A 20223-nucleotide genomic window follows, 5' to 3' on the forward strand; every position below is an offset into this window, starting at 1 on the left:
CCTGTGTACTAGGGCACCAGATTGCCTCAATTTGGCCTTGAGCTAGGTTATATATAGATAATGATGTAACTGTTTATATAAAGGTTAGATTAGTTTACAGCAGACATAGAACCATATCTAGATTACATATATCAGTGGGTGTTAAAGAAAGTGTATCATCTTGTAGTTAAAGTATTGGAGTCCTGGGCTCTGCTACAGGCTTCCTGTGCGATCTTAGTCAAATCATTTAAAATCCCCCCTGTGCCTCAATTCCGCATCTGTAAAATGGGGATAATTGGTACTTTTTTCTCTCTGTGTTTTAACTGTTCAGTTTGTGACCGCTTTGAGGCAGGGACTAACTCTTACAATGTGTATGCACAGGGTGTAGCACAACAGGGCCCCAGTATCCGTTTAGGCCACTTAGCACAGTTGTGATGCAAACAATAATAAATCAAATGACAAGTAGCAGTAGACTAGGAAATTTAATCATTGTGGGGGATGCTTTGGAGACTATTTTATGGGACAGAATATTTTCTGGAATGCACAGATTGGTTATTGGCAGCCAGCCTGGATTCCTATTCAAGAGGCCCCACTTAGCTGATCAGCAGCAGTTCTGTGGGGGCTGGCTTGGTGAAAGAATTGGGGAGTGAGGCTGCAGGGAGCCTGAGTGACTATGAACACTGACTTTCCTTGCTCTCTCCTTGCTGAGCTGCACCACATGTCTGCCACTTCTCCCAAAGCAGCAACCCTTTGATCTGCAGCTGGGAAGAAGCCTACTCCGCTTCCAGCCCCATCCTAGTGAATGGACTTCAGTGCATCCCTTTCCCTGCTTCCAGGGCACTGAGGAACAGATAAAGAGCATGTTCCTTCCCAATGGCCTGCCAAAGGCACTGTTGAGAGGATAGCAAAGATGGGTTGTATTAAACATTCAGAGCTGGCTACTGCTTGCCTTCAGCCTTCTTCCCAGCAGCCACACTTGCCTGTATTGCTCCCCAAAGCCAGGTCAGATCCCACTGACCAGTTACCTCAGCCTGGTGAGAGAACCCCAGCACAGTTCATGCTGCCATGTGCCATGGAGAAGAGAGGGTGAACGTGCTACTCTTTTGCTGCTGATCTTAGTGCTGCTGATGATCTTAGCGCTGCTGCTCTTGGAAACAGCAGTCTGTTATTTTTCCAGCAGCCTCTGCGATCCTTGTGCACACCCTTCAGACCTTGCCTTCTGCTAATGACACAGGAAGCTACCTGCATAGCTAGAGGGAAAGGAAAGAGGAAGTGGTCAGATGCACCAAAAGGAGCTAAATTACTACTTAAAAAATAAATAAACCAAGAAACTCAATCACAGTGAGCCTCATTATTCTATTTAAAAATAAAAAGACAAATCAGTGAGTGGATAAGCGCAGCTGCACTCTAAAGGAAGTCAGAGTCAAACTTTATTTAGAAAGCTATTATATAATAGTCAAATATATAATGGTCAAACTGGACAGTCTCTACGTAAAAGAATAAATGGACACAAATCAGACATCAAGAATTGTAACATTCAAAAACCAGTCGGAGAACACTTCAATCTCTCTGGTCACTCGATTACAGACCTAAAAGGTGCAATTCTTCAACAAAAAAACTTCAAAAACAGACTCCAATGAGAGACTGCTGAATTGGAATTAATTTGCAAACTGGATACAATTAATTTAGGCTTGAATAGAGACTGGAAGTGGATGGGTCATTACACAAAGTAAAACTATTTCTCCATGTTTATTTCCCCCCACACACACACTGTTCCTCAGACGTTCTTGTCAACTGCTGGAAATGGCCCACCTTGATTATCACTACCAAAGGTTTTCTCCCCCCCCTCCCCCCCCACTACTCTCCTGCTGGTATTAGCTCATCTTAAGTAATCACTCTCCTTACAGTGTGTATGGTAACACCCATTGTTTCATGTTCTCTATGTATATAAATCTCCCCACTGTATTTTCCACTGAATGCAACCGATGAAGTGAGCTGTAGCTCACAAAAGCTTATGCTCAAATAAATTTGTTAGTCTCTAAGGTGCCACAAGTACTCCTTTTCTTTTTGCGAATACAGACTAAAACGGCTGCTACTCTGAAACTATTATATAAAGCTTATCACTTATTTATTTATCCATGGGGGGGGTAGGGCAGGGGGAGAGTCTGCTGATTGGTGGTGGGGAAAAGTAAATGTATTTCCTGAGGAGGTAGTCATCCTGGGAGATCTCACTCTGAAATTAAAGTGGCTATGTGGAAAAGAGATAAAAGGATTCAGACTTGTAAGCCAAGGTGATTGTAAGAAAGTAATTGTCATGCTGCGGTTAAGAAGCCAGAACTACATAGGTGGTCCCAATAGTGATATTAGGATTCAGGACCTGATTCCCCACTCCCTTGCACCATGGGGAAGTCATTTACACCTGGGCAAAGTGGGCGTGAAACACTACCAGATGAGAATTCACTGCTAACCTACACTGATGATAGCGTACACCCCCTTTGCACAGGGATCAGTTACTACACTAAGGGTATGTCTTCACTACCCGCTGGATCGGAGGGCAGCGATTGATCCAGCAGGGATCGACTTATCGTGTCTAGTCTAGATGCGATAAATCGACCCCTAAGCACTCTCCCATCAACTCCTGTACTCCAGCACTGTGAGAGGCGCAGGCAGAGTCGACGGGGGAGCGGCAGCAGTCAACTCACTGTGGTGGAGACACCACAGTAAGTCGATCTAAGTATGTCGACTTCAGTTACGTTATTCACCTTTAAATGGTTTAGGTTTATCTTAGCTGCTCAGTAGCAGGGCATATAGCAGCCACATAGGAGCAAATTTGCACTCAAACTTCCCCTTCCTATCACTACCAGGGCATCCTACTACAGAGAGATCTGTGGAGACTCCAGGAATAGGCCCTAGTTAATCAAGGGGTTTAGGCATGTAATTAAGCAAGGGGTTAGGCATGAGACTACTCACATGCTTAAAGTGAGGCATGGGCTTAAATACTTTGTACAAAATCTGGGCCATAGGGCACAACCCGTTTTACATCACAGTAATTTGCAGTGACACTTAAATGAATTCCAAACACATTTATCCAGCTCTGGAGCTGAGATAAGGCAAGTGGGAAACAACAAGAGCAGGAAAATGCAATTTCTTTCCACCCTAAGCTGCATGAGAAGAAAATGATACTGGGAGAACGGAAGGACCAAGACAAGCCTGTCCTGGGGTGAAATGGAGGAAAAGTCAGAGTAAGCATAAAGATAACATTCATATATAGATTATCCCTTTCAGTGCTTGTTTCTTACAAACACCAGATGGTGAGGGTGTGATATCCAAGAGCAAGTTACTGCATTAAGATAAATCAGTTCAAGTGCAATTTAAATGGGTTTAAATTAGTCTTTATTAGGGATTTGCCCCAATGTAACTGGATAGATTGTTAGCTTTACGAGTATAAGGATTCTATTGTAGAACATTTCACAGGTGCAACAGTTACTGCCACCAAGGCTGCCAGTATTTTCCCTGATACTTCCTTTCTCTCTCAACCTAGTCTGAGACTGCATTTAAAATGACACTAATCCATTCAATAATTTAAAACAGTACAGTTGCATTTTCCCTGAACAATAGCGTGCTGTTTGTTTTCAGCCTGCCCACTCTTCTAATTAATCCCCCGGTTACACTTTTATTCAGAGGAATAGGTAAATGTTTTAACTGTGCTGAATCAATATTTGTATACAGTGTAGTTACGAAACTGATTCAAAACCTTTGTTGCTGAGTGTGTCTTTTCTATGCCCAGGATCTGGGTGTTTGTGTGATGCTTCAGATATCCTGGGAGAGATATGCGGGTTGCTATTAAGGTGGAAGATAAATGTCATAGAAGGGGTTGAATCTCCTGGTTGTGTTTCGTTCCATCTGTCAGGTACCTAGATTTTTCATTGTGGGGGGCGTTGTCTTTTTCCTTCTCTGTTACTTTCCCGAGTGTATTTATCCTGCACAGAGCATATTGTGCTAAATCTTCTGTATTGGGTTACTATGGGAGCTGGCTGACTTTTTTCCAGCACTGGGACTCTACAGCAGAAAAAAAGGATAGAGGTTTGGCTGCTAGAGTAAATGGAAACTTCTCCTCATCTATGTGCTCTCTACCAAACGGAGGTAAATGGCCTCTAGTAAATCTCATGATGTTTACAGCTCCTTTCAGTCTCACATAAGTCACAATGGAAGGATTCATACTTCAATGTCAAGTGTGTCAGCCATGCCAAACCATCACCATCACATATGTAAACACTTGAATTTTCCCTCTGCTTCCTAAAATTGCACATCTGTGTTCCATGTAAATAAGGAAGCCTGGGATTCCCTGTTTCTCAAATAGTGTCCTTGTTCTCATTTCCCAGAACATGCTATGTTAATTGCTTTGCTACGAGCAGATCTGGATCATCACTTGAAAATGAAGTTGTTATAAAATGGCCGTGTTGTCAGATGGCACAAATGGCATAGCTAATCAAATCTACTCCAGTGTTTTCATGGCAATAGGGAATTATTGCCATGCCATTAAATGAAAATCTTATAAATGCTTAATGTAGTGCAGGCGGTACGCTGCTGTAATGACAGTTTCCAGAGTCCTAACTCAGTGATGCAACAGAGATTATATCCTCTAAAACTGGCATTTCCTTGACATGTGTCTCAGAAATATTTTGCAGACAATTTGTTTGGAGCCAAAACTATCTAATTTCTGATAAACCTGCTTTCAGATAATAATGTTTGGGCCCACCAGTACGTCAGCAGTGTCTAGCCTTTCAAATTCTTTAGGGGGCAGTTATCTTAGGAATGTTTGTTTTACATGTTTTCGATAGGAGCTGTTGCAAATCCTTGCCCAGAGCATGGCTGTATTAATTATGACAAATTATATTGCCTACTGCAATATTTCAGTAGTTTGCCAAAAAGAAACTTCAAAACAGTAAATGAGTAAGTCTGGGATACGTTTTGTTCATTCAACCTAATGAATTTGAAATTTTGCACCATCTCGATCCAAGATAGAATACAAGATGGTCCTAGATACGGCTAGACGCCAGTTAAGTGTGGATGTATAATTTTGCAGTAGTTATCTGTTTATAATAATATACTGTGGGGTTGGGTATTTTAGTTTCTAAACTTTGGGCCTAATTTTCAGAAGTGCTGAGCCCCCAGCTCTGACTGAAATCAAAAGGAACTGCAGGTGCTCAGCCCCTCTGAAAATCAGGCTCTTTTTAGAGTTGGGCAAATATGGTATTGGCAAAGCCATTCAAACATCATTGAAAATTAGGGACTGAATGTCACATGCAGGTAGGAACCTGGCTTTCACCGGTTCCATTCTGCTTAGGCAAGTCACCCCTCATCTCCCAGTTAGAGAGACGAACCCTTAGATTGGGAGAAGAGGACACCATCCCTCACCCTGTTTGGCACTCCTTCCTTGGCCCCCAAGTGAGGGCAAAGATAAACACACCTCACTGTGGCCTCTGTCAGAGTGAGGTGTGTGGAAACTCATAGCCACCAACATGCCATGTTACCACCAAATTTGGGAAACCACAAACTTTTTTAGAAAAGGGTTCAAGTCGCTCCCCCAGCCTTTAACTGCACAGTTTTAACTATCCCTAATTGTTTCATGGTTTTAAAAAGATATCTAGGCACCTTTGAATTGTGAAGGGGCAAATAATACCATCCATATATAGCTAATTGGAGTGGTGGGTAAGATTCCTTATGCTTGGTAATGTGAAGAAAAAGAACTCAAAACAACGTAGACTGACTTCAACACAGATTGCAGGTGCCAAACGTGTTTCACCTGTTGCAGTCTTGTACTTGAAAAAAAACCCTTTTGTTTTGTCCCTTTTACTGACCTGTGTCCCACATTCTACTCAAGCTATGTTGTTTCCATTTATGCTGTGGTACATCACCCCTGGCATGACATAATACAACACAGTGCCACAAAAAGCCATTTGCTAAGCAAATGTGGGCAAAATTTTCAAAGCAGTCTTTGGAAGTCTAGCCACTTGCTTGCCCTTTTAATATAACTCTGCATATCTATAGCTCCTTCTGTTCAGGGATCTCAAAGTGCTTTACAACCATGAATGAACACTCCTATGAGGTGGGGAGGTCTATGGGACTCATTAACTTAAAACATTACAAGCTGCTTTGAAAGTTTTCTCATTATTTACTGAAATTACAAAGGATTGTTAAAACAGGTTATTAACCTCAGTGAATTTGGCAAGAAATGTGTATGTAACCTAAATCTTTTCAGCTAGTAAGGAGATTGAAGCAGCTCTACAGTATTTGCAGACTGCCACTGGGAGTGTTCAGATGGGTTGTTATGTAATCCTGGCATGTTGATCGTACAGCAGTGAGTGTCTTGATGTCTCAGATCACCTAGTCTGATAAAGGGAAAGCAGAAATGACTGATACATTATGCCCTTTCTGCTGTTGCTTTTTACAGACTAAGAAGAAGCCAGGACAGAATGAATTTAATGAGTTAATTCTATATGCTTGAGATCAAACTTAAGCCCACACTGCTTGGTGCAGAAATTGACTGTCAAAAGGGATAGATACTCTGGTATCTAAAAAATGACAAACTGAAATAAACATCCTTAGAAGAAAATGGTTAACAAACTGTGCTAATCATTCAGTTTATAAATAAATCAGTTAATTACAGTCTCTTTCTCTTTCCCCCCCCCCACCACCTTCCCTACCTGCACCCCTCTTTCTATTTCCATCTGGACTGCTTTTATCTCTTTCATCATTTAAAGATGCTCCAGTGGATTTGATCGCCACCGGCAAGATTGGGTAGACAGTGGCTGCCCTGAAGAGGTAAGAAGGTGCTTTACAACTTTGATATGACCACCAAAGGCAATTTGCAGTTATTATTAGGACCTTACCAGATTCATGGTCCATTTTGGTCAATTTCACGGTCATAGGATTTTTAAAATAATAAATTTCATGATTTGAGCTATTAAAATCTAAAATTTCATGGTGTTGTAATTGCAGTGGTCCTGACCCAAAAAGGAGTTGTGGGGGGGGTCACAAGGTTATTTTAGGGGGTGTTACGATGCTGCTACATCCTTACTTCTGCACTGCTGCTGGCGGTGGTGCTGCCTTCAGAGCTGGGAAGCTGGAGAGGGGCAGGTGCTGGCCAGGAGCCCAGCTCTGAAGGCAGAACCACCGCCAGCAGCAGTGCAGGAGCAAGGATGGCCTGGTATGGCATTGCCACCCTTACTTCTGCACTTCGGACTGCAGAGCTGGGCCCTCAGTCAGCAGCCACCACTCTCCAGCCGCCCAGCTCTGAAGGCAGCAGCGCAGAAGTAAAGGACAGCATGGTACGGTATTGTCAACCTTACTTCTGCGCTGCTGCTGATGGGGCGTCGCCTTTAGAACTGCTGCCCGGCCACTCTCCAACCACCCAGCTCTGAAGGCAGTACAGAAGTAAGAGTGGCAATATCACAACCTCCCTAAAATAACTTTGTGACCCCTTGCAACTCCCGTTTGGTCAGGACCCCCAATTTGAGAAACATTGAAAATTTCTTCCTCATAAAATCTGTGTAGTAGAGGGTAAAAGCACCCAAAAGACCAAATTTTATAGGGGCAGATCAGATGTAATGGTCCATGATGTATTTTTTTGGCTATGAATTTGGTAGGGCCCTAGTTATTATGCCTCTGATTACATTCTGCAGATTATTAAGCAACATTTTTCAAGGCCAAGTGCATGCTACAATTATCCATATACATTACTTAAAAATTGAGTAGGTTGTATTAAAGAAACATTAGATTGAGCAATAGTCATTATTATCTGAAGGTATAAAACGAGCATAATATGAATTTTTTATTTCCATGAAAATATGGTAAACCCAAAAATTAATGCAACAAAAAGGCTAATGCTAAACTTCTGACCCTGCATTGATTGGTGTAGCACTAAGATTCTCATCAGAATGACGGAAGAGGCTGGGCTGTAGTTGCCAACTGCCGTTGAGCCTTCCTTGCCTTTGCTCATCTCCATTTTAGTTGGATGAAAAGAGATCCTTGACAGACTCTGCAAGAATAGCTCTAGCTAAAGATACAGCCCAAGCATTTTGGTTGTGAATTCTGGCCAAGCCTTTAGCATTAAGTACAGATTTTGTTGTTACTCATTTTTAAAGACTTGATACATTCAGTTCTCCTGTAAAAAAAAGAAAGCAACAATAGATATCTGACATGAGGGAGGGTGGGCGGCGATCCTGGGACTGCTGCTGACTACAGGAGATGCAGCCAGAGGGTAAGAAGGCCCAGAGCAGGTCATTTTCAAGTCACATTCATTAGTATCTTACATTATGTTGGTCCTTTCCCAGTGGCCTCATTGTACAAGTTTTTTTCATGTGAGGATTTGTGGTCAAATGAACTAATTCATCTAACAGACTTTGATTCTCTCAAAGGCTGATAAAGAGCAATTACTTTCTCTTTTTCAGCACTAAGGGCCAAATTCTGTCTTCAGATACAACAGCTCAGCCCCATTGACAGGATATGGCAGGGTATAATTAAAGGCAAAATATGTCCCCAAGTGTCTGTTTAGAAGAGCATGCTCGATTTTAGTCTCAATAATTGAGTCCAATGCATACACTGATATGAGCCCATTGTGGTGGGGGTATTTTTTGTTGGAGTTCTTCCTCTTATACAGCCCTAACTGCAAAGTAATACTGCATGATTAGGTACAATAATTACATCCTAGCTGGTTGTTATAAAGGCTTGTAGCTTCAGCTTTGCAATTTGCAAACTGAAAGTCTAGTCATGGGGTTGCCCTCAGAGTTTTAGTGCTCAGAGAGGTAACTTTCTGAGAACATGCAATTAAGGCTACAGGTAAATCTATCACTGTGGGGCGGAACCTCACAGAATGGTCTCAGATTGAAGGATACTGATGGCCACAGGCCTGTGTTGTGAGTCACACAGTGTGACCACACGCTACGAGGACCTCTGGGAGGCATTTTGCCTCAGCCATATACAATGCCTTCCTGAGCTCTGGGGAATGCTGGTAGACCCTGGCTGCTTGGGCAGAATGTGTCCACAGCTCTTCTCTGCACCCATCCGGTTCTGCTAGCTAGCGACCTCTCTCCTCTTTGCCGAGATCTGTACTAGCAAGGCTTGCATTCCCAGAGCACAAGGCCTCTTTCAGTGAGCTGCAAAGGGAGGAGAGAAGAGATACTCATGCCCCCTCCCTCCCTGGGGCACCTATAGAGGATGCACTCTTTCTGGCCCTATATATTTAGATATACACATAATACCTGACCTACTTATCAAAAATATTACCAACATGGTATTGAATTTGAATGAGTTACTCTGTTTTGTGACTGAGAGCAAACTTATATTTGGCATCTCCTGGGGATTTTTTTCTATTTAAATATATAATATTAACATGAGGGCTTGGGTTGGGTTTTTGTAGGTGCGGATGGAAGGTGGTGGAAGGGTTGTTTGTTTTGGGGATAGTATTAGGGTGTTGTTGTTTTTTTCATTTAATTTCCTAGTTTGCACTTATGAAAGAAAGGGTAGAGGGAAGAGAGGACAAGAAAATAACCATGCATGTCAAAAGTGAAACAATACACACTTGTTTTTGAAGTTCACATTTCACTGAGATGAACACACTGCCAGGAAGCAGAGTTCACAACTCTCTGAACTGGATGATGTATGTCGGGTGTGAGGCGGGGGTAGTTCATATATTTGCTGCTGTTGGCTGGAAATATTTTTCTGCAAAACTGTGTTATAGATGCACTGCAAAGAAAACAAAACAAAAAAGGTTTTAATCTTTACTCCTACTGAATATATAAATGTCACCTTGAGTTAAAAATGTATACATGTGTATGTGTGTGTATACATATGCACATATTCACATATGTGATTTATTATATAAAAATAAAAAGTAAAGTTCACTATTTATATGTAAAGCTATTTTATATATATCATTATTATTGTCTTTGGTAATTTCCAAGGAAAATGTAATTAATTATAAATTACAATTAACTACACCTTATTTTCTGTGCTATACCATATTTTCTGTATTTTTATTTTACCCAGACATGTATCTGCTCTGACATGTTTTATGGCACCCAGAAAAAAAGATTGATTGAGGTGTGCATTCCAACTACAATAGCAAAAAGAACAACCCCCTCCCAAAACATAACTTCCTAGTGATGAATTTAGACGTTAAAACTTTGTGGCAGTAATAATATACATTTGGTATTCAGAGCCTTCACAGCTTTGTCATCAGCAGGTTAGGCACTGCCAATTTTCCAGTTCAATTGAATACCTGTCATTCTACTGAAACCTGTGCAGAGTATTTTACCTTAAAAATAAATAAATAAACTCTCCAAATATTCCTTGATTTAGTTTCCATTTTCATTCTTTCTGGCTTGGCAGTTTGTCCATACTCCAACTTTTAGTTTAGTGACAAATGGTCTCCACTGAAAACTAATTTTCTTCTGGCTTGTTTTTGGTGTTTCTCAATAGTCGAAAGATAAGGTCTGTGAGAAGAATGTGGACACAACTGAGAAGCACCCCCATACCACCACTTCCCTCCAGCCAACTACCACGAGGTTCAGAGTTTTAACCACCACCAGAGGAGCCACTACATCCCACCTGCCAACCAGCCTGCCCACAGAAGGTGGCTTACCATGAAATGCTTTAGTCCATAATACAAAGTTGTCTTAGTTACAATGTAAAAGAGAAAACAAATCTTTTGATCTTTTAAGTTTGTGGGGGGGAGGAGGCAGGAGTATTTGTTTGTTTTGTTTGTTTGTTTGTTTTTGTTTTTTGGAGGGAGAAGACTTAGCATGGAGCAAATATCTGAAGGCCTTTGAATGTTTCCAAAACAAGAAGCTTGGATAGTGATGAAAACCAAAGCCCTAATTTTTCTTCTTAGACCAATGACACAAACCCTGTGTCTTCAAACAGCCCTGCCTCAGCTTCTTAATTCTAACTGCTACATCCTGGCTGCCACTACTGCTGTCTTGGCCTTTGTCTCTGCAGAGACTGCCAATTCTCTGCTCCCACTATGTTCAGTTGGAATTATTTGTATTACAGTAACGCCTAGAGGTCCCAGCAGGGTTGAAGGCTTTATTGTGCGAGGTGGTGTACAGACATACGGTTAAAGACAGTCAACATTTCAAAGAATTTACAATTATGAAGCTTAGGAGGTTATTGGTGCTCGTCGGAAAAATCAGGTCTTATGGGCCCGAAGCAAAGCCCATGGAAGTCAATGGAGAGACTTGCATTATTGACTTCAGAGAGCTTTGGAACAGGTCCTGAGGGTCCAATGTTGGCCACCTGAAAACAGAGACACTCAAAATTAAAGATTTCTTTTGAAATTTGGCACTAACCTTTTGCGTCAGTACTGACTACACTATTCTTTTCCAGAAAGACCCTTTTCTTTAGGGTCCCAATGCAAAGTAACAGGATTGAGAGATAATGTGGGAACTCACATTTGTAGCTGTTCCTCTGATTTCAGAGCTTAAACCTTGCCATCCTGCAGATAAGATATTCTAGCCTCCTGCATCTGGTAGAAGTTCAGCTGGATTGAAAAGCTACCTAAAATGAATCAAGTAGCAACTATAAAATATCATGGCAACTCTTCTTCTAGCAGAATTGCCTGTTAATATATGGGAAGCTGTACAGTGTGGTCAGAATTTTTTAATAGATTCTGGCAGGAACATTTCTAGCTTCTAAGATATTCAAGTGTTAAGCCTAAAACTGAAGATGTTACAAGGTGGGAGTCTATTGATGAAAAGGACTGGCTTCCATTGCAGCAAAGCAGCAAGAAAAGTTTAGAAGCTGACACTGCAGGATTTGTAGCTTTATTCTTGAATGCTCATTTGCTAATAATGCCCCAGATATTTGGCTCATCAAATATACAAGTAATAAAAGAAATCTGGAAATATATAGAGACTTTGAAATGGGTATATTTTTCCAATGATTTCTTATGGGAACAGTTAATAATTGTTTTGTTTTTTTTTACTGTCAGCTGCTACCTGAGTCCTAAATATGTCATGTGACCTACAGAGTCAGTCATACAAATAATCATACTTATATTACATAGGTAAAGGTGGTAAAGGTGCTTTTAAAAGCTATGGGCTAGATCCTCATCCCTTTATTCATTTTGAATTCTATCTTACTCCACTGATAGTCCTTTAGATGTCTTAGTACTATTAGAGGAGTAAGGTACTACTCAGTGTGAAGGCAAGAGGATCAAGCCCTGTATGAGTAGAACACCAAATTCTATTCTGATGGTTAAATCTGTTGGACATTGGAATATCATTAAAGAGATCTATGACCTAATTAAACTAGGTTTCCTGTGTTAGTAATGGTGAATTTCTTTTTTAGATGATACCAAGATAGCACTGCACCTAAAAGATAATGGAGGTAAGAGGTGATTTTTGTGTGTGTGTGTAAACAATGTCAATAGGTTACATAACTACAGCCTGCTCAGCTTAATTAATCTAAATCAGAGTGTAGAAATACCAGGACCCCAAGGGACTTAAATTATCCACATCTCTATGGCACAGTACCAGGGTAAAAAGGCTAAGCTACTGCTTAGTAAATTAAATGTTTACAACTGTCTTTATAACTCATTAGTGTAACAGTAAAATAACTTTAGCATCCAAAAAGATGATCTTTTAAAGGCAAAAATCTAGGGGAGAAGATGATATGGGGAGTGGGGCTGGTGATAGTTTTTTAATAGCAGTATTCATATATTTGTTCTGTTGTGATGTGGTCTATATAAGATACTATAAGCTACAGTATTTGTATTTATCATAGATTACAGTTGCTATCCACATGTATTCTCTGATTAGGCATATAATATTATGGACCCTTTTAAATGGGGCTCTTCAAGAGACCACACCCCACAGTCCTCCTGGCAGTATCAGCATCTCAGTTCATGCTCCCTTTTGAATTGTTGAGAGTTTTGCCATTGACTTCAAGAGAAGTAGCATTGAGTCACTAAACATAGCTCATTGAAGCCATTAGAAAGACTCCCATTGACTTCAGTGGGTTTGGATCAGACCCTCAGAATGAATGCTGATTTGTTCTGCGTGACGAAATGCACTAGACCTGCACTGATGTAAAGGGAAGCTTTACTGTTGATATTAGTTACCTTTTACAGTTGTCTTAGGCTTGAAAGAATGTGTGGTGTCCATATGGCCCTTGACATTCTGGATTGATTTTTTGCTGCTTGGTTCACCAGTGATATCCATGAGGGGATTTTTTATTTAGTTCTCCTCCTCTCATAAGTTAAATATCCCCCTCTGAATCGTTTTTCCAGTCACTCATCTGTCTGGACAACATCTTCACCTCACTATCAATAGCAACAGCACAGCTAGGAAAGTATTGAACTTTGCCTCATGCAGGGCTGTTCATTTGTTGTTAATTGGCATGGATTTGAAATATAACTGGAAACTCTGAATAAGGTAACTTACAAATTAACCATTTAAAACTTTATTAAAAGGGATACTGCTATGGTTGGTCAGCCCCACATTTGACCTGTTCTTTCCCTTGTTTGTTTTTGAAGTTATTACACTTTGTTTTGTCAAAACAAATGCTTCAATGCTCATCTTCTTAAAGAGCATAATAATATAAAATTACTTCAAACCCAATCAATATATTTTTAAAAAATAAATTCCAGTTCTCTCCCACACTGGGGGACTTACTTCAAACACTATATTTGGCTTTCCTCCTCTTGCCTAAGATCTGAGAAGGAAATCTCTGAAACAGAGAGCAAAACGTACAAAACCAAGAGGAAGAACTCAGATGTAGTCCCTTGGTAGACTTTGTGGTATGGTTTTCTTTAAGCCTAGGTAGGCAGTTTCAGTGCATAAAGCTCCTTGATTTCAGAAATAGAAACCAGCAGCTATAGATTCACTTTTCTTGGTTTAGTTCTTGAAATAAAAATGAAGGTGGTGATATGGACTTCAAACAGTATGGAAGCAAAGTCATTCAGCAGGATTTCTCATTCACATAATAAACCTAGCTTTTAATCTGGGAAGTTGTGCTTCATGAATCTTCAATTATGCATTGAGTTTTACAATAGCCCTTAGATTAGGCTCTGATAAAACCTCTGTAGCCACAGGTTTGTTCTTTGATATGCTGTGGTTTGTCAGCCTTTCATAAAGAGTAGAAGTTTCCAGGTCAACCAAATACAGAGTCTTTAGCCTTTCCAAACTAGATCCTATAAAACTCAAATCAAAGTGAACCTTTTGTAATGGAAAACTAAGCTATATCTGATCAATAAGGGCCTATAGCTAGATGTGTCCTTGGATGATAACAGTCAATAGATGGTTAGGTACAACAAAAGGATTCTGTATAAATTCTGCATTTCCCCTTTGACTGGAACTTTTGAGGCCAAATTTTATCAAGCAGTAACTAAATTAAAATTTTAAAGCAGACTCCAGTTGTAGGTCAAACTGCCCTGACCTTTTAGTTATATGAGAAAATCACTTGTAATTTAGTGCTATACCCATTCATATATAACCTTGTGTGGCACCTTTTACCATTAATTCCAATTTAGCTTTTATCTATTTCTTCTGCATTTGTTCTTCCATTACTGCCAGTTACCCGTATGCACGTCTAAGGATTTTTTACAGTCGGCTAGCTTAACGTCACACTTGTTAACTCTTCATTCTCTTAAAAGTTTTCAAACTTGAAAAACGTGGTTTAAAAGTTTAGGAAAATTAAGATGTTCTTGTATAATAGCATTGCTTTTTTATATTTTATGTTATAAAAACCCTTCAATCCATTGTTGTTCTTATTTTCCTTTAACTTCGTGTGTACCAAAGCTAACATATTTCAAAAACAGCTACCTAATTTTTCATAAAAGAAGCAGGCAGTTGGCAATAATGATACAGTAATAGCCCTTTCATGTTGAGAATTCTTGGGTGCGTGATTTAGAATCATTCATTCAGGGAAGCTAAAAATGGAATTTAAATAGTTTGGTTCACGTAGGATGAACTAAGCTTTTCTATTTTAAAATTATTTATGATTGAGTGAGCCCCTTTTTCATTGAACTAGTTCAAACTGAATTTAGATGAAAACAACAGATAATTGTCCCAGAGTTCTATATATTTGTTTTGACCTTTTTATATAGCTCATTACCATGATCTGCTAGCTGTAGATTCTTCACTTGTCTTGAGTTTGAGCACTGAGAAAAATAGGATTTATGTATAAGGCAATGGCCATGAGACCAACCGTTGCCATTTTCCATTAGTCAGAATATCTTCTTAAAGAATAAACTTCCATTGAGAACTACCAAGCTTCACAAATTCATCCTCTCTGATGTGCTACTGTGAAATTCGCCATTGAGCAGAAGACCAACAAAAGGCCTGTATGAGCATGTCTGTATTGCAAAGAAAAACCCTTGATGTCAAGTCTCAGAGCCCAAGTCAATTTGCAGGGATCAGGCTGAGAGGCTAAACATATCAGTGTAGACATTCCTGCTTGAGCAGGAGCCCAGGCTCTGAGACCGTCACCCCTTGCCACGTTTCAGATCCCAGGCTCCAGCCTAAGCAGGACTGTCCACATTCTTATAAATAACCCGAGCTCTGTGATCCCAAGTAATTTGACCCAGGCTCTGAGATTCAGCACCACAGGGTTTTCTTTGCATTTTGTAGACACGCCCCATGCCACTTAGTCCTACTTAAGCTCTCAAAGCCATGTTTTAGCTGGAAGTGAGTGTTGTATAAGACATCTGCTAGTCTTTTGTATAGGGTGAAATACAGTGTGTGTCATATGCAGATGGACGTCAAACAAAATCAAGTTTTGCAGTCTTGGGAAAAAGACGTGAATACTGTTGCATATATTTGGTACAATACAGTGTTTATTAAAAAGTAATATAAGACTGGACTTTTGCAATGGAGCCTAAGGGTTTTAGAGAAACAAGGTGGATAAGGTAATATCTTTTATTGGACCAACTTCTGTTGGCAAAATAGACAAGCTTTTAAGCTTTCTCTGAGCTCTTCTTCAGGACTGGGAAATGTACTCAAGGTGTCATAGCTAAATACAAGGTGGAACAGATTGTTTAGCATAAGTAGTTAACACATATTTCCAACTCCCATTGGAATTTGGGCACCTAACTGCCTTTGAAAATCCCAGTCTAAATTTATGCAAACATAACAATAAACATTGGATAGGGCCCAGTCCTTCCCTTCTTGTGCACCCTAAACTCCAGTTGAAACCTATGATTATGTTTATTATACTGACACCTGCTAATCATTATCTAAAAAGTATTTTCTTTTAACATACTAAGTTTCTGCATGATTCAAAAAAGATGCTAAGAATTGCTCAGTTAGTGATAGCGTGGTACATTCAAGAGCCATATTACTACTATTTCAGGGAGGTGGACCCTGCACAGGATAAGATCCACAGGTCATGGCTTTGTTGTTATTCCCTCAGATCGTAGCTTGCCCAAAAGAAATAGTACCCCTACCCTCTGGCTAATCAGCTCTGATGCCAAGTACACCTGTAGGCCAAGGAGTCAAAAAGCCATGGTTCAGTCTTCCTTTTCCAAGTCTTTTCCTACGAGAAGGGGAGGGTATTAGCGCTAGTCTGAATTTTGGCAAAACTCCAAATGGGATTTGGCTCTACAATTTAGTCCATTTTTTATAAGTCTAACCCTGAGTTTCTCAGCTGTTTAAAAACATTTGAGTTCTGACATAATTGCAGAGTTTATGCAGTTCATGGTAGCAAAGAATTTCCCCAGTGGAAACTTGACACAACATCCAACTGTTCTTTATTTTATTGACGCTGTGCTGTGTTTGTTGAAAACCAGTCTTATCAATAAGCAGCTTTAGGACTGTGTCATTAGTGATGGAAACAGCAATCAGAAAAAATAGAGAGATGCTACTAGAGCTCAAAGATAAGAAAAAGAGGGGTATGGAGGGGGGTAGTGTTTTAATAGGATAAGGACAGGTAGGTGGGGCTTTGTGAATAGCAATTAGCCACCCAGACTATCAAATAAACCAGAAAGAAAATTGTCTTGTGCACATACTTTAGTGGTCTTTTAACAAATCAAAAATAACTTGTCATTTGTGATGTGAAACCAAGAATCTAGGTCAGAGGTGGGCAAACTATGGCCTGCGGGCCACATCCGGCCCACGGGACCCTCCTGCCTGGCCCCGGAGCTCCTGGCCCAGGAGGCTAGTTCCCGGCCCCTCCCCTGCTGTTCCCCTTCCCCAGCAGCCTCAGCTCACTGCGCTGCCGGTGCTGTGCTCTGGGCAGCGGGGCTGAGAGCTCTTGGGGCAGCGCAGCTGAAGGGCATGGCGTGGCCACTGGTGCTCCAGGCAGTGTGGTAAGGAGCCGGGGGGGGGGTTGGATAGAGAGCAGGGAAGTTTGAGGGGGTGGTCAGGGGGCTGGGGTGTGAATAGGAGTTGAGGCGGTCAGAGGGCAGGGAACATGGGGGTTGAATGGGGGCAGGGGTCCTAGGGGGGCAGTCAGGAAGGAGAGGAGGGGTTGGTTGGGGCAGCAGGGGACATTCAGGGGCGGGAGGTCCGGGGCGGTCAGGGGACAGGGAGCAGGGGGTGGTGGATAAGGCAGAAGTCCCCGGGGGGCCATCAGGGGACAGGGAACGGGGGGGTTGGATAGGGTAGGAGTCCCGGGCGGGGCGGAGGGGGAGGGCATCAGACGGCAAGAAGCAGGGGGCTTTGGATAGGGGTCGGGGGCCGGGCCACGCCTGGCTGTTTGGGGAGGCAAAGCCTCCCCTAACTGGCCCTCCATACAATTTTGGAAACCCTCTGTGGCCCTCAGGCCAAAAAGTTTGTCCGCCTTTGATCGAGGTAAATTTGCATATTTACTTAAGCTAACAAATGCCCTGTGCCGCTGGATATCTCCACTTTGCTATCTCAGCAGTATCAGCCCAACCAATTATCAAGCCATTTCTCCTCTAGCACTTCCAAGTAATGAATTCGTTCACATAATCAAATTCTCTAGACTAGTTAAAGTTGGAATAGGGTCTTGCATACATCCCAGAGCACTCCTGTTTTCTTCAGTTTTATATGAAACATAGTTAGAGCTGGACTATAAACTCCAAATGTTTTGCTAACTGCAGTTCATTGGTTGTACAATTTCAGTCTATGTGCTTGGAAGAAGAAGCCACTGTTTCCTGAGAAAGGGTAATGGGAAATCTACAGTAGCATGCGGCTGTGAGCAACGTTCTTCCTTCCCAAAACAGCCTATGTATGAACCAAAGGCATTAAAGGGGAAATATATAGTCTATTAAAGAAAATACCTCTGGCTGCTGTTAGATCTAGGTATCTACTAGATAAGAGGATGGCAGCATCCATCTTAGCAAACAGAGACCTCCAAAGCTGAGACTTTACAGCTTGAGCTAAGGAGCCTGCCTGCATAGCTGGGGGCTGTAACAGTCTCACATTCTCTGTGTATCAGACCCAGAGGGGAACATGTTATATGTACTGGGTATGTCTACGTTGCAGCTGGAAGTGAGCTTGGACCCAAGGGGTAGGGTTGACCTCATGTGGCTAGCCCGAGCTGCAACTGGCACTGCAATGTCTGTGCTGCTATTTTAGTACACAAGTGAGAGCCCCACTACCACTAATCTATACCCAGGCTGGGAGGCTTGCTCCCAGACAAAGCGAAGATGTACCCACTGATTGGTGGGTTACACTGGCAATTACTAAAGCAAGTACAAACAATGAGTGCCAGCCATCGGCTGAGTTGTAAGCAACGCAGAGCGGGACCATCCTACCAGGAGTTCCTGGAGGCATTGTGCCTCAAATAAACAGTGGCCACATGAAGCCCCAGAGGTTATCAATACTTGTTTGGAATCATTCTCCCAACCAGTCCTTTCTTCATGTTAACAATTGGGCGTGAGTGATGGATACCTCTAACCTATGCTCAGTTTTAAAAGTGCTTCTCCGTATTCTACCAATCATTATTCCTGGCAATATAATCAGGTGTGGGATAAGCTAGAACCTCAACATGCACCAGTACTGCAGAGGACTCAGATCCTAAGAAGATGACACAGCTAAATTGACATGTTCATAAAGATCAAAATCAGTCACCACCATTCAAATCCTGACAAAACCAACCACTCACAGCCTTCTGACATGCACGGAGCTCAAGGAAAAGTGAAACAAATATTCACAATCCCCATCAGCAGCATTCAAAAAATTCCTCCTTAACCCTTAAAGACAAGCACTGGTTTAGCACAAAGCATGGCAGATACATGGCATGAGTGTGCTGCCTAGGAACTCTTAATGCAGTCCAAACACAGCTAATGCTTACAAAATGGGGGCAGGAGGATCTTGATATTTTTAGCCATAATGTTTTGTAAAATGAGTCTATTCTGTGCCAACTCTGTTTTCTGAGATATGGGGCTTGACAGCTGTTCCTTTTATAAAATAAATTCTCAATATTTCACTGCAATACCTAAATAATTTTACTTAAAAATTGTAAGTATCCTCTGCAATGGTGACAGGAATTAATTATATTCCTAGCCACGGATAATGCAGCAGTAATTCTGCATGGTGCCATGAGTTACTGAGGCTGTGCTTTATTATTTGGAAATAAAAATAATGACTTGTCGAACTGTAATCCAGCACAAGATCTTTTAACGGGATGGTAATTAACTTGTCACCACTATAACATTTATGCAACAAAAAAATGGTCTTGTATATTTTCAAGTGTTGTTCAATTTTTTTATGGTTCAGTCCTTGTTAATTATAAGGCTTTTAGGCATGAGGTACTGTTTGGTTCAACAAATGTGAGCTGTACGCTTTAAATCCAGCCTGCTTGTCCAAGGACTAGTTTAAATTCTCAGCCAGAGGAAAAAGTGCTGAACTCATCCATCCTGGAGAAACAACATCACAGATTAATAATCTTTACTTTCAGGAAATTTAATCTAGTAGGTCTGATAAATTGCTTTCACTTCAGTTTGCTTCCTGGTGCTTTGGGGAGTGCCCAAAAGAGCCTTAAGCTAAAGTATGTGTATTTTTTCTAGAATTTTCATATCTTCACTGCTCACCAGTTTTGCTGTCATCATCTTCTTACTGCAGTTATCCTCACAGTAAATATGGGAAATAAGGGATAAATTACCCAGAGAGTCAATACATATATCTACAAAGTCTTCCCAAAAAATAAAGCCATTGTTATTTTCTATGCAGAGAATGCATGTCAGACCCTGGCTTTGCCACAAAAGTCTTGTCTACACACACAAACTGTAGTGGTTTAAGATATGGTGTAATGTTTAAGCAATTTAGCTAAAGTGAA

At 41.1% G+C, this 20223-nt stretch overlaps 1 protein-coding gene across 1 annotated transcript in view; it reads left to right on the forward strand.

The window, feature by feature from the left end:
* Positions 1–20223, forward strand: part of PLXDC2 (plexin domain containing 2) — a 440899-nt gene that overhangs the window by 373132 nt on the left and 47544 nt on the right. The window contains exons 10-12 of the mRNA XM_084618781.1: positions 6744–6804; positions 10462–10615; positions 12331–12369. Coding sequence (XP_084474907.1) covers positions 6744–6804; positions 10462–10615; positions 12331–12369 — 254 coding nt within the window. The remainder of the gene's footprint in view (positions 1–6743; positions 6805–10461; positions 10616–12330; positions 12370–20223) is intronic.

Source organism: Lepidochelys olivacea, assembly GCF_965140295.1.
Source record: "Lepidochelys olivacea isolate rLepOli2 genome assembly, chromosome: 2".
Taxonomy (NCBI): domain Eukaryota; kingdom Metazoa; phylum Chordata; order Testudines; family Cheloniidae; genus Lepidochelys; species Lepidochelys olivacea.